The sequence below is a fragment of the Brachycentrus maculatus genome, unplaced genomic scaffold, assembly GCF_059751285.1.
Source record: "Brachycentrus maculatus isolate JH-2025_06_01 unplaced genomic scaffold, ASM5975128v1 h1tg000636l, whole genome shotgun sequence".
Taxonomy (NCBI): domain Eukaryota; kingdom Metazoa; phylum Arthropoda; class Insecta; order Trichoptera; family Brachycentridae; genus Brachycentrus; species Brachycentrus maculatus.
The window spans coordinates 40,534-56,758 of NW_028281372.1; the positions used below are offsets into that span (position 1 = coordinate 40,534).

Sequence of the window (16,225 nt, forward strand, 5' to 3'; positions counted from 1 at the left end):
GATAAAAATATATTACTTATACCATATCAGAAAAACACATATTACTCCATTATACAAATGTGCCTAACAAGTATCTGTTATTTTTTCGATTACCCGATTGGGATACTTTTTGTTATTGTAGTTTTCTCGGTATATATTTTTTCCAGTTTAAGATTTTCATGTCAAATTCTGAAATATGTCAGTCGCGTATTGCGAATACGCAATACGCAACTAAATATGTGCACTGATTAACATGATTACTTTAAAGACCGAATCCAAAAATCGAACTAAGCAATAACTTCTTTCACAGAAGCCGTTATTTGGTTCAGTTGTTTTAAATTCAATCGTCCATGCCTATAATATTGCCTTAAATAAATTATTTTCAGCTAAATATTTCATATACTTGGCGTCTATGTTATTTTTCCTCCAATATTATTACATAAATATTGTGTGAAAACCTATATGAAAACATTGTTTACACTTAAAATTTTAAACAAGGTTTTCGGTTCGTCAATTGCCGAGAACGATAGTTGTTCTGATTGGTGTGATTGTTCAATATGATCGATTCCAAAAACCGAATTAAGTGACGACTTATTTAAAAGAAGCCGTTATTTGGTTCGGTTTTTTAATTCGATCGCCCATAAGTCAATTGTTTTCAGCTTATTTTTTAATGTACTTGACGTTTATGTACGCGTACTTTTCACTTCAATAATAATATAAGTCTTGTGTAAAACTCAATATAATAACATCACTTACGATAAAAATTCGAAACAATTCAGTTCGTTAATTTCCGAGAGCGATCACGGTTTCGTAAGATCGAATCAGAATATATTGGTCAAGTTTTAGGCGCAAGTAAAATGTCCTCAATTCGGCCATGGCAATAACACTGCAAAGGTTACATTATCGTAGTATAATGGTCCACTCGCTCGCGTTCGGGTGCCGAATGTATCGCCCGCAGAGATTTCTATATAAAACCACCCCGTTACGACCCTCCGAGTGTTGAATGAATTCCATTAGTCCGGGAATACAAGCTTTCCTCGGCGTGCTATCAAATCCACTTAAATTCCCGTAATTCTGTTGCGAATTTCCGCGGCACGGCAAATGGCGGCCCTTTGTGGCGGGAAAGTTTTTAAGATCCGAAGGAATCCCTGCCCTTCCTCCGGCTTAACGAAATTGCTTTCCTCCTTCAATGCCCCGACTTTTCTCAGCTCTTTTCTAAGCGAGAAGCTTTCAAAGGTACATGCTCCTAAACACAACAATAATTTGTTAAGATTTTGTTACAAGACGGCTTAAAAACCGATCCAAGGTGCAAGGGACTTAAACGGACTTATTCGTAAAATGAGCACTAAAAAGACGATCCTACTATGAAACTAATGGGAAATTATGTCCGGACTGCAAAATGTACAAGTATCTTTAAGAAGGACGCAAATGAAATATAACGTAAATATAAAAGATTTATTATTATAAAAAATAAAGTGACAGTTTTTCTTCTAAATCATGCTTTTCTATTCAGATTATAATTTTGAACTTAAAATACACATAAATTAATAATTAATTTGAAAATGTCAATAAAATCTAGCTTTCTTTTGGCTTTTATCCACACCTAGAGGTGCATAGGGTACTGCATGGTATGGAAGCAGTTTTAACTTGATGGTTAAATTCATTAAGTAAAAGTTATCAACCCTGCGCTTCAAGTACCAGTCCAGAGTAATAATTGATTTATATTGACCCCCTTGGGATCGAACCCGGGACCTCCAGCATGGTAGACAACGAGACGTAGAAAAAACAATTGAAAAAAATGTGAAAGAGCGGAATAAGGAGATCCTTTTAGCCTCGCCATAAGTACCATGACGTCGTATAAGTTGAGTTAACGCCTGGCGACCGGTTTAATCTCAAGAACCATTCAACTAAAAACTTAAATCTAAATAAATAGTTTAAACTAAATAAGCATGTAAAAAGTGTCAAAATGACAAAGCGCAAGCAACTGGAGGTAATTTATTTTTGAAAAGGAAAATACATAAAACGAGCGAACTTAACCACAAAAAAACCGGATATATTTTTATTACAGGAAGTATATCAAGCTGAGAAATAGTTCGTCACAGGATAATTTATCATTTCCCGGCAGGATAGGGTGGCTCAAAGGACAAGGTCGTAAAAGATGAATGGCAAATACAGAAGAGAAGAGCCTTATTCCTAAACTCGTGAAATATGCCGAGTCACGGTCAAAGGAGCTGTGAATTTTCCATCGGATCATTTATTTCCACTAAGAAAGGAAAATGGAGTCATAAACGCCAGTGCAATGGCCTGTTTTATGTACTACAAAGGGGCCATAAACATTATCCGGGAAATCTCTGATAAAAACGATTCCTTCGTGAATCTAAAACAATATGTCCCCGGCTTTAACTCCTGTGGGAAAATTAAGTACCTGCATGAAAGTACCTACCCGAAAGTATCTACCTGAATGTACCTACTTGAAAGTACCTATCTGAGTCGTGAAAATGACGTGTGAGATAAAACCAGTATCACTGGTCTTTTATTGTTTAATTGGGAGAAATTGCTTCTTAGCAATAAGCCTGCTAGTGTACATTCATTCCGTACAAGAACAATATGTTTAATATTATAATAAATAAATCATTTTTAGGGAAATTGAAATGAATGAAAATAAACTGAATTATTTTAAAAACATTTTTTATTAATAAATATATATGGTATGTATATTTTATATTGTTAAGTTAAAAATATTGATTATATTTTTCATACTATGCCAACGGATTTCTTTTCATTAACGCAATATCGGAATCCATCATATCTTTGACTAGTTCATTAAATGTAGTTTTCGTGTACCAGCCGAGCTCTCTTTTAGACTTGGACGGGTCTCCGAGTAAAAAGTCCACTTCGGTCGGTCTGAAGAGCTTAGGATTGACTTTCACCACCACTTTTTCAGTCGTCGTGTCCACGCCTACCTCGTCCACGCCGGTTCCTTCCCAGCGGATAGAACGGCCGACGTGAGAGAAGGCGGCTTCCACAAACTCGCGAACGGATCTCGACTCTCCGGTGGCTATGACGTAGTCTCCCGGTTTGTCCTGCTGCAGCATAACCCACATGGCTTCTACGTAGTCCTTAGCGTGTCCCCAGTCTCTGCGGCTGTCTAGATTTCCGAGCTCCATGAAGTCCAATAGACCTAAACTGATCTTAGCCACGCTGCGAGTTATCTTACGAGTAACGAAGCTCTCTCCACGTCTCGGAGACTCGTGATTGAACAGAATGCCGTTAGAAGCGAACATGTCGTAAGCCTCGCGATAATTTATGACGATCCAGTAAGCGAACATCTTTGATACAGCATACGGAGATCTCGGATAAAACGGGGTAGTCTCGCTTTGCGGAGGGGGAGCGCTTCCGAAAAGCTCCGACGAAGACGCTTGGTAAAATCTGGCTTTGACACCCGTGGACCTTAGGGCCTGTAACAGGCCTAAAGTCCCCATAGCGTCAACTTGAGCAGTGTATTCACTCATCTCGAAGGACACTTTCACATGGCTTTGGGCTGCCAGATTGTAAACTTCTGTCGGACGAACTCGCGCTACGATAGAAACTAAACATCCGGAATCGGTCATGTCTCCGTAATGGAGATGCATGTTGCCTTCGCGATGAGTTTTCGGATCCCCGTAGAGATGCTCGATCCGGCCGGTGTTGAACGTGCTGCTTCGTCTGATGATGCCGTGAACTTCGTAACCTTTCGACAGTAGAAACTCTGCCAAATAGGACCCATCTTGCCCCGTTATTCCAGTAATAAGGGCTACTTTTTTGTTTTCGTTTTGCAGCGTACTAGACATGGTGCGGATCTAATTACGAGAGACACTTTTCTTTATAGATACCAACGAAGACTAATACACCCATTCCACGGTACACGATTAAACAATAATGTTAAATCCACACAGCTGCTATCTACACATATAACTATATAAACATCGTGTCTCACTTGCATGACATGTCGTGACGAAAAAATAATAAAACTATTCGTTTAAAAAAACCTTCATTTTTCGTAATATCTGGAAGGTAACTTGATATATTGTATATTATTTTTTGACGTCTTAACAAAGATGAAAAAGAATATGGAAGTCTGGGCATTTACGGGGGTTACGACCGTCATAGGCTGGTTTAACTGATTTTACACACGTGTAACATTCACCAATTCTACCCACGATTGACAACCGCACTACTTAAATTCTTGAAACTTCTAGATATATTGATCAAACTCAATACACGGTGCTTGATTTCACTAGAGATGATTCATCTATGGTGGGATGAGGGAAGCTTTTTTATTAAACAGAAGCTCTTTAATTTGTTTGTGAGTCCCGAATCCTGGATTATAATCACATAAGTACTTGAGAAACGCTAGAATATATCCTTTTAATTTATTTTTATTTTAGCTTATAATTTCACAAGTTAATTTATTTACAACATTTTGAATGTGCCCAAATACTTGTTCACAAATCTGGATTATCTCAAATTTGGAGTTATTTTTTTATATTATTTGAATAACTCCTAATCGGAGATAATCCAGATTTGTGAAACAGTATTTGGACACACTCAAAATGTTGTTGATATATGGCATTTTGAAGTGGACTTGTCAGAAACGTTGGACATTTTTAGGTGAAAATTCATTTTACATGAATTCAAATACGATATAAAAGATTCGTGTAAATATTGAAAATCTCACTTTGAGGGGACGCAATATCGAACTGCCCCGAGGCAAGAATATTCGCTGCATGATCTGTCCAGGGTCCGAACCCCTGCCCCCAGTAAATAAAGGGCGGGTGACTCGTGAGACGATTGATTTTCATAGCCGCGGGGTCGAGTCTACGTACAAGACAATATTGACCCGTCAAGTCAAAAACGTCGCTTGACTATTGTTCAAACATATAGTCTTATCAAATAAAAATTGTGAAAGCACGGTACAATGCAGTTAATACAAAAATGGAAGGTTTACAAGAATATTGTCTATTTATACGTTAAATTGTCAATCAATAATTTATTTACTATAAGTATATATTTTTTAAATAAAATGAAAAAATTGTTTCTTAAAGTGAACTCATCTACATATTTAAATAAACATGTAAATGTTCGTTTGTTCAAAATCTAAAATCTTAACAGTTAAAGTTATTAACAGATTGCTTTGAAAATTTGACACAACATTGCATTCAAATACGCGCATGTTTTCAGACTTATTACAAGTGAAATATGTTTGTTTTTTTTTGCCATAATGGCAGTGCCATCTGTTTAACCTAACACTAACACACGCAATATTAACCATTGCTCATGGCAAACAGCAGGTTTCTTGACAGCTGCTATTAGTTAACATTTTTCATTTTGATCGTATTTTTTTTTCATAGATTTAATATTTTTGTAATGCCTCACAAACATTGTGAATTTAAACGTATTAGGAATATGTGCGCCCTATTTTCTTTCGTTTCCATTTAACCAGACTGAACCACAGGTAGTAAATACTAAAAATACAATTTGTTGAGACGTAAAGTAAAACCTTTAAATTTATTTTCAAGTATTCCTTGACTGATTTCTAACGATAAAACAAAATGTAACAGATAAAATAAATTCCCAGGTAAGTACTGCAAAAAATTCACTAAGTAACACCTACTTACGATTAAGTTCGTCTAAGAAATAGATAAAAATTATTGACAAGTCTATCATTTTGGTGAGTGAATTTTAGAATCGTTTTATTTTTACAGGTGTTATTTTGAATCGCAAGAAACATGACATCCAAAATGTAAAATAATTTATTAAATTTTTGGACACTCACGTTTGTGTTATTGTTTAATAACATTTTTTGAGTGTGCGACCACTGTTAAGACGTTTCTGAATTTTGACGTGTAGATCGTTTGATTTTTTTTGTCTTTGCTACATTGTAGACAGAGATAAGCAACCATGCCGCCAAATTTATTTTTCGTACTTAAACGCTTTTCAAATTGATGTTAACTTCTGATTCGATTTTTTTTTTAAAGTGAAATATTTGTGTTTTAATTATTTACACAAATATTTCAATTTCATACTATTTCTGTGAGCCTAAGCGGCTCATTATTAGAAATAGGTATCAAATTGTGGTAGAGTGGGTTCGAACCAAGAAACTCTGATTTATGAGTCCGCGACACTAACTTCGGGACCACAACTCGACACTTAATAATAAAAACGCTTAAAGGTAACTTAAAACAGGAAACACTAGGGAACAAGTATGAACCCTTATTCGCCCCAGTAGTTTACAGGGGACTGCATCGCATTAATGCAGTGTTATCTTGATCGTTAATTACTTTACCGGACCACTGCAGGTACCAATACAGGGAGATAATAAATAAATATTACAGTGAAAAATTACAAACGTTTTGAATATTGAAAGCATTAACTTTGTGGATCATATTGATATGTTATTGTGAGAAATAAAAAGACTTTGTTTTTTGATCCACTCACATTTTTATTAACAACCAACTAGTTTCGGCAGAACGGTAGCCGAGCTACCGTTCTGGAGGTCCCGGGTTCGATTCCCAAGGGGGGTAAAATAAATATAAGTGATTTTTTCACTGTAATATTTATTCAATATTACCATGGACTGGTACCTGAAGCGGAGGGCTGATCACCCTTCCTTCATGTGTAAACGATCAAGATAACACTGCGTTTATATGACACAGTACCCTATGCACCATTGGGGTGTGGATAAGGGTTTATTATTATTATTATTAGTTTCGGCAACAACCTGTTGCCCTCTTCAGGGTTTAATTTATGACTATATATAAATATAAACCCTGAAGAGGGCAACAGGTTGTTGCCGAAACTAGTTGGTTGTTAATAAAAATGTGAATGGATCAAAAAACAAAGTCTTTTTTATTTCTCAAAATAATAAAAATTACAAAGACTTATAAGCCCATTGATAATCGAAGACGGGACCTATAGCACGGTTGACAAACTACTATATTGCAGAGGCAGAAAAAAGTACTCATTACTGTGAAAATTAAATGTGAAAATATTTGAGAACCTTGCAACATTGAATTGTATGCATTGCAAGCATATCGAAGAAGTAATATTCCATCCTTTGCGAATTCATAACTCAATTGGTAAGAACATCCCTTGTGGATTGGAAATAAAATTACCCGTGATTGACAGTCAATTAGGGGAGTGCATTAAAGCTAAAAGTTAACCCTCACAAATAATTTGCAAAGCAACCAAAGGTACGAGCGCCTATTAAAGACAATAAATTAAGATTTAATTCTTAGAAAATTTTCACAGAAAATATTATGATATTTATTAACATAGTATTTACTTTATCCAATAATATTTATTCAATATTACCCTGGACTATTACCTGAAGCGGAGGGCTGATCACCTTCCCTTCGTGTGTTAACACTGCGTTTATATGATGCAGTGCCCTATGCACCATTGGGGTGCGGATAAGGGTTCGAATGAAATTTACTTTATAGAATTCCATAACCTATTATTATTAATATAAATCAAAAAACTTTACTTGAGTCTACTTAATTTATTTATTTTTGTCATAACTATTTTGCATTGCATATAATAAAAAATGCATTTACTAAATGATAGAATAATCCAACTGTATTTACAGCTTCAAATAAATATTATACAGAAATGCGTTTATCTGTTTTTCAACTCAGTTTGATTAGTCCTTGGTATAGAAAACAGTTAAGTATTACAAAAAATCAGTAGAATCATAAAACTAAAGCAATGGCGTCATTTGCGCAAAGTAGAGTAGATAAATATTTTATATCATATTTAAACGAATTATCGATACAAATATATTTATTATATTGACCTTGTCGTTGAAATGATAGTGAAAGTAGTAATTTAAACGAACGTAAATTTAACATTTACTGTTAAATTTAAACTACATATATTTAGATAATACAGTGTTTTATAATCTCCTACAATTTTTCGTAAAATTTTGAATTCGTGACATCTTAGTAAAAAATATAGATATTACACTTAAAATCCAAGTTAGTTGGTCTATGTATGCACTTCAAAATATGTGCATATTTCATATGAATAATTAGTACAACTGCATAGAGTTTTTGCTTTATTTAATTTTACGTACGCGTTTTTAACGATTTAAACGAGATTTAAGTAATTTTTAAAGTATGAACAATTATAGGCATTATCCGAAACATCTAAATTATAATGTTTTTGCATTTGTTTAAATTTAACTAAAATAAAATCTTTTTTAATTTAAGTATTTTTTGGTACACACCTTTATTTCTTAAAATTTGCTGTGATACGTATTTTGATTTGCATCATTTTCAAACTCCGTATGAGGAAAAATGATACGGAACGCATCGAAACACGTGTCATAAAAGATTTTTAAAAATGTTAACCAAGTAAAACTTAAATTAAGAATAGACAGATTTACCACAAAGTGACTGGCGAATCAATCAATGAAAAATAAATATTAACAACTATAATTCATAAACTGATTGTATTAAAGAGTTTTTGATCTTGCGTGCTAATATTTATTTGTTACTTATTTAAATAAACATTTAATCGGCACTGAACATCTCAGTTAAAACAGCACGATATTTGGGTGAGTTACCTTAATTTGATAACATAGTATATTATGTTTTTGAATATGAATGCATATTACGTACGTAGGTACACCGAAAGTGGGTTTGGGCCCATTAATGAAGTGTACTTTAATGCCATTAGTGTACCCATTGCTTAGTGCGGAGTTGAGAGCATTAACATACATAATACAATCCATTTGCAATCAAATTATCTTGGAACGTACATTCTGGAATTCAACTTGTGTTCTAACGTAATGATGTAATTTTCCTTACTTTTCTGGTAACTGGATATAATAATATTAAACTTTTCATAAATTTTCACTTGACAATATAATTAATTTAAATTAATTTAAACCCTTATCCGCACCCCAATGGTGCATAGGGCACTGTGTCATATTAACCCAGTGTTATCTTGATCGTTTACACACGAAGGAAAGGTGATCAGCCCTCCGCTTCAAGTACCAGTCCATGGTGAAATTGAATAAATATTACAGTGAAAAAATCACTTATATTTATTTTACCCCCTTTGGGAATCGAACCCGGGACCTCCAGAACGGTAGCCGAGCGTGCTGACCATTACACTACGGAGGCGGACAATATAAAATGAGCATTTATATAGTTTTTTTTTAATAAAATCTCATCAAACCTATATACCGTAGCTGATACGAGTAATATTATTATTGAGATCGCTTTAAAATGATGTATAAAATAATTACATTATCATTACATTACATTACATTACATTATCATTTAAGTTTTCTCAGTGTTAAAAAAAACTCAATTCTCAATTTTATTAATTATTTTTCACTATTATAATTGGTTGGTATACTTATATTTATAAAACTCAAAAAGTAAATAAATATATTTTTTCACTATACCTAACTTGATAATATAAACATTGATTACAATCACATACTTTTCATTAGGAAATAGACTTTTGTTTAACATTTCTAGTGTGTCCAAATACTTGTTCACAAATCTGGATTATCTCCAATTATAAGAGCTAATTATCATATTATTTTTTGACATCTCAATATAGATGGAGAAGAATATGGAAGTCTGGGTATATCTACGGGGCCTACGACCGACATAGGCTTATATATATAGAACTTCCGAGAATTTGAGTAGTGTAGTTGTCAATCGTGGGTTGAATTATTGAATGTTACACGTGTGTAAAGTTAACAATCAAACCAGCCTATGTCGGTCGTAAACCCCATAAAAGCCCAGACTTCCATATTCTTCTCCATCTTTATTGAGATAAGACGTTAAAAATAAGACTTTTGTTTTTTTCGTTTCGAGTGGAGTTAATCCAGATTTGTGAACAAGTATTTGCACAACACTCAAAATATTGTAAATATGTATATATTCAAAAGAAATTTAAATAATGCCAATGATGTTTATGAAACACACACGGAACTAATCGGCTGTCCAAATTTAAAACACAGTAAGGGACATTTTTTGTAGTACTTTTTTTTGCATTTTTGGACTAAGTAGATTTTACTTAGTCCAAAAATGCTAAAAAAATGTACTACAAAAAAAATGTCCCTTACTGTGTTTTAAATTTGGACAGCCGTAATGTTAGTAGCAGTAGTATTTTAATATTACTGAAATAATTGTTTTTCCACATTCACAATTATATAGAGCTAGACCTCGTAAATTTAACTACACGTTTTCATTAAAATACCCGTCATATGTGGTGGCACCCTTTAAATTAAACGGTTAGCTCGGCTATAGTATAATTTTATTTATTTTTTCGAAATACGCCCAGTTTGGTGTTGTTTAGTGAATTCACGTTGTAAATCTTTGATTTTGACTAACGAAAGGGCGGGTCACGGGCGGCACTTCCCGCCCTTCCTGGGCTTTGTAATAACTTCGGCATTAGGCGGCCCGCCTACCTACCCACGAGTTTTATTACTTCTATAGAAAGTACGGTCCTAAATAACCCTATATACATCGTACATCTAAATAATAGTATGGAATTAGATGAGTCAATATGCTTTGGATAGCAATAATATTTCTTCATAAATTGCAAAATTTTCGATAAATATATATATTTTGTAGTACCATAGATGTAGTGGCTACCGCGTTTGGCTCCCATTCTGTAGATCCCGGGTTCAATTCCCAAGGGGGTAAAAAAAAATTAAAGTTTTTTTTTCACTCTAATGTTCATTTAAATAAACCTTAGTTAACATTTGTTTAAATATTGTGGTTCGGGTACCATACCTGTACCGCTAAACTGATCACCTAGCCTTCATATAATCAACGATCAACTTAACACCGCATCAATTTCATGCAGTGCCCTATGCACCATCGGGTGTAGATGAGGGTAAGCAGTGTAAATATGAGCAGTGTGGAACGCACAAAAGCTCAAGATATTATAATGGGCAATTTATGCAGCGCCACTTTTCTGAAAAATCATCTAAGGCCAGAAGTATAATTGTATCCCATATTGTACAAATTACAATGCTTTGCACCAAAATTCCGATCCAAAATCACTTTATTTTTCGCTTTCAATACATAAACGAAAGAATATATTTTATTTCTATCCATTCGTTCACAAGCATGGTCATCACCTAGCGGTCATTATTATAACAAACCAAAGGTTCGTGTCTCCGCTAAACGGTCGGTAAAATTCTGTAAACTTGTAAATGTCATTTTTATATATTTTTTTAATTTACGTAATATTTGAATTCTATAATTTATACTAACCGTGCAGATAAAATCAGCCTATGCGCGTAGACCCTTTCCTCCTGTTGTCCCAGCAGAAAGACGACGTCAGCGGAATCTTGGTCCTCAGATAACCTTTGCAAATCCCTCAGCAGTCCGGGAAGTCCGGCTCGTTCAGCTCCCATGGCGGGACAACAAGCGCCGCCTACCCGCGTACCCATCCTTCCCGTCGATTTAAAATGATTTGGATAAAAAATGATGACCCCGTTCCGTTCACAACTAAAAACAAATAGAAATTCAAACAATTTATACTTTAGAATACCGTCTAGTATAAAAAACTTCATTCATATAAGTTTAGTCATTAGGTGTAGTACCACTAGTGTTTGTTATTTGAAAGTCGCGCGCACGTAAAAATATATTTCCTTAATCTATTGGTTGATAGATGGCAGTAGTATTAACAAAATGTAACTAAAAATAAAATGATAATTATTACTTATTATTAATTTAAAAGCGACTTCAATCACTTTATACTCAAAATATAGTTAATTAATTTAAAACTTGATAAAAAATATCAACCGTTTGTTGAAAAACCTTTTTAAAGGTTATGTTATACAAGTTTTAAAGAATGTACGCATGTAAATAAACAAATAAGAATACTTTAAAATAATCATATGATGGTTTATCTGTATAAAATAAATAAAAAACAAACTTACTTTAAAAATTATAACACGCTCGCAATGAACTGAGTGTAAAATAATTATAAAAATTACAACTCGATACCGGTCAATATGATTAAACAATCTATTTTCACGAATAAATATCACCAATTATATATTTGCGATATGTAGAGCAAATCAAATTATTTATACTCTTCATTATCCATTATTAACATTATAAGTCCTATAAAACAAGTGACTAAAATATATTTGTTTATGTTTGTCAAGCATAACCTGTTGGTGATCACAATACAAAACCGAAACCTGACAAAACTATTTGATTGGTCAATGGCCTCGACAGTGGTGCCAATATAGAGGCAAAATAACAGGTAGAATTCCGAGCCTCTTGCCTCTACAAGGTAGGTACCTAACTATCCTTGGCTTATAATTCAACGTAATGGCAATATATAAAGATTTTTTTCAACACTAGCGACCTAAACAAAATACTGTATTTTGAATACTATAACGACAAAAAAATCTCAAAGAAAATTTAAATGGATATTGAAATAGAAATAAAAATATTGCCCCGCCGAGACAGCGATTATTTCGCTGCCGTGACCAGGATTCGAACCTGGGTTACTACGGCCACAACGTAGGGTCCTAACCACTAGACGATCACGGCTATCGAGGCTTGCCGTGGGGGCGTCAAAATAACGAATAAGAGTGAGAACTGTTACATTGCCTACAAACTTATTTTCACATTGTGGTAACCTTTTTTTAAAGTATCCTGATTTTAAGAGCTGACGTTACAATATTATATTACTTTCACAAGAGAAAGATACATGAATAAACATATTATGTTTTCTGAATAAATATTTCTTGAAAGCAATGTATTTAAAGTAATGAATACTATTTTATTATCAAATCTACCTGTTTTTTAGTATGAAATTACAAATAATTACGTACAAAATAAATAATATCAATATTTTAAAGATAAATTATCGCAAACGCCAGTTCGGTAAAGATCGTTTTGTAAATCTACTAAATATTTAGTATTGATAAATAAAAAAAATTATATACTTACTTTGGAACGATAAAAGAATATTTCGAAGTACATTTTTTCAAAATCATGTATAATTTATTGAGTAGAAATTCTATCTAAAACTATCATAGCCTACTGATGTTTACGATAATATGTAGGTATACCAGGAAAAAATTGAATCTGCAAATCGTTAATAAGATAAGCCTAAAAACTGAAATTAAAAGTTTTTTTGTAGAAATATACACCAATTGTAGTATATGCTTGTAGTATGAGCATTTAAGTATGAGAAAACATTAATTTCTAATATTTCTTTATTCTATAATATATATGAATAATAATTAATTAATAATTTTTAATATTTCTATAATATATATGATGCGCTATTTGACCAAACGAATGTTTTATTACGTTACAAGATATGTTATTATCAAATATCTTTATATCATAAATATCATAATATTATAACAAACATCTCCTCCTATCACAGTACCTATTTTATAATATTAAATACTCTTACTGATTAAATGAAAATTTACATAATTAATTTATTGCCGTGGGCTAAGTACGGTTACCTAATGTGCAAATTGGTTAAATTAGACGTCTCTTTGAAGTACCCAAGAAAATATCTACTCAGACCTCAAACCATAAAATTGTACAATGTATCAATTTCATACCGTGCTGAATCTTATTAAAATAATAGAATTCGTATTCGTCGTTTGTGTCATGAAATAATTAATTTTAAATCATAATTAAACCAGCAATGTCTTACTTCACTACCGTAATACCAAAGTACTTAAGTACCTGATGTTGTATACTGCATAAAGAACAAAATTTAATTGATGCAGTATTGATTTGTTAATTACCCCAAAGCAAATTGTTCCGTCAATTGAGAAGACTAAAAACGTGAAAAAATATTATAAGTGATTTTAATACATACTCCGGTAATTGAACCAGAGAGCTTATGTTGATCAACAAATATACTATTGAAGCTGATAAAACTAAACATACATACTTATAGGAACTTATGTGAAATATAGTTTTCCGTTTGTTTTCTGTGTATTTTTAATCCTGGGAAGTAAAGTAAACACATAATTTTATTTTTTAAATTTTCTTTACCATAGTAAATTTCAAACGATTGTGTAGATATTAATACCTTTAAAGCCATGATACACTATACATATGTATATACCCTAATACACGAAAACACATTTTGTGGTGTTCTAAGCTCTCGGATTGCGACGAGTTTGTCTTAATTACCATATAAATTTATACAGAATTGTAGAGGGGTTGAGGGATGAATCACAATAAACTATTTAGAAAGGGAATCAAGATGTATGGAAAAATAATTATACCAACTATTTCGCCAGTCAAAACTACACACCAACGCTACAGACACAAATAAATTCATATGTACAATAATCGTGCGTCAAACGTTAAGAATATATAGGATTTGTACGGTATTGAAAAGTATTGTATTATGTTTGTATCATTTGGAAGATAGTGATGTTCTTTCTCATTAATGTGTATGTACCTGCAAATTATGTACGAGTGTATGGCATGTACACAAAATCTTTTTGTAAAAATCCTGAAAATTAAAACGGAAACTACAAAATGACTGTTGTCTTTTGATTATTGCATTATTAAAATTGATAATTGAAGTTTTGTGCTGACATTTCTTGGTAGATCTGCATATTTTAAAATAAACTAACAACTACGTATTTTATTTATTGTTTCGGCATTAACTTTGTGGTAAGACATGTTTCAATTTTTCCTTTGTTTTCAAACTCCGTTCCTTGACTAACCCCTTCCCCTTACTTTCCCCTCTCCTTATTTATAGAAAAATTATATATTTTATATTTTAGTTATTATACAGACCTGAATGATGGAAGTTTAACTTCTGAAACATGTAGTCTATAATAAAACTCAAGTGGTAAAAAACGAAGTGTTTTCTTTAATCATTGTAACAACTACGTATTTTTTTTCCACACGAATTTTATTTGACCAGCAACCGGGTTTTGTCGTAACCGACGAAAACCGGTTGCTGGTCAAATCAAATTTATATGGTAAAAATACATAGTTGTTATTTTATTTTATTAATACGTTCACTTATGTAAAATGCAAAGGTACCATCGCAATACATAAATTGACATCTCAACAATACGAGTATTTCCTTTAAATGATTTTACAGACATTTTTCATTAAATATTTGAGGTTTCAACGAGGCTTTTGTAAAATTGTGACAACTTTTATTAAATTTTCTTTAGATGAGGCCATTATTTTTCTTTCCCCACACGAACAGCCCCTCAGAAACCGCGTGGGGTTTGGGGCACCGATTCGGCGTAATTTCCTATGTGTCACTCAACACCCCATGAAGCGACATTTAGGGGTAGGCAGAGGGTCGGAGTGGGGTCAGATAGCGACGCGATGGTGCCTGCTGTCACTTTCCTCTGGTACACGTGTCTTTTTAAATCAAATATGACATTTTTATAGAATTCGAATAGTGGCGAATACTCGTATTCTTATGTCTAGTTCAAATCCATTGTTATGAAACTTGTAATATGTGTTTTTTTCATACATATATATATATATACTTACTTTTTTTTCTTACAGAAAATAAAATAAGTTATTTATTCCGTTAATCAGTGGTATGTTCAGAAGAAAACATAAAATTGATGAATTACTTTGTAATGTTTAAGTATTTGTGTTTATGTGATATCGCTCACTCCTTTCAAAAACGTCATATATCAAAAAACTTAATTTTTCAGGAGATCGTTTTTAAAGTTTAAAAACAGAATAAAATGTATTAAAAATAAATATCAAGCCACTTATTGAACTTTTTACCGTGCAACAAATCTCCAAATGTTTTTTTCTCCATTTGAAAAATATTTAATAAATTTAAAAAAAATAACTAAGCAATACCCTTTCTTCAAAATACAAAAGCAACACTTTCTGCCCTGTAGCGGGTAAATATTAATTTTAAAATATGCCTCTTTTGCTGGGATATAGTACATTTTATGGGCATTCCGAAAACATGCAAAACTAAAAATTAACGATTTTTTATATATGACGTTGTTGAATGGAGTGAGCGATATATGTATGTATACCTCAGTAGAACATTTTAAATTAACTACTTTTCACAAAAGTTGTATAAATATTATTTCGATTTTTTTTCAATGTTTTAAGTAGATTTCATGTAGGTACCTATAAATATACATAATCACACAATTTATAAAGAGAGTTAATATATTTATCTATGATTTCAATCGTAATATCAATAAAATCATGGAATTAAAAAATTCAAATAA

At 32.6% G+C, this 16,225-nt stretch overlaps 1 protein-coding gene, 1 non-coding gene and 1 pseudogene across 3 annotated transcripts in view; all 3 read right to left on the minus strand.

The window, feature by feature from the left end:
- The window catches only part of LOC148300895 (uncharacterized), a 38,477-nt gene extending 26,260 nt beyond the window's left edge, over window positions 1-12,217 (minus strand). Inside the window, exons 1-2 of the mRNA XM_088274153.1 lie at window positions 11,936-12,217; window positions 11,265-11,501 (exon numbers count right to left, since the gene is read on the minus strand). Coding sequence (XP_088130279.1) covers window positions 11,265-11,443 — 179 coding nt within the window. The 5' untranslated portion in view covers window positions 11,444-11,501; window positions 11,936-12,217. The remainder of the gene's footprint in view (window positions 1-11,264; window positions 11,502-11,935) is intronic.
- On the minus strand, window positions 2,651-3,887 carry LOC148300897 (GDP-mannose 4,6-dehydratase pseudogene; annotated as a pseudogene). Its single transcript, XR_015838876.1, has one exon. The product of XR_015838876.1 is annotated as a GDP-mannose 4,6-dehydratase pseudogene (transcript).
- A 271-nt stretch (window positions 12,218-12,488) lies between the features above and the next one.
- On the minus strand, window positions 12,489-12,560 carry TRNAH-GUG (transfer RNA histidin (anticodon GUG)). The gene has a single exon. It is a non-coding gene; the product is annotated as a tRNA-His (tRNA).
- Between the last annotated feature and the right edge of the window lie 3,665 nt (window positions 12,561-16,225).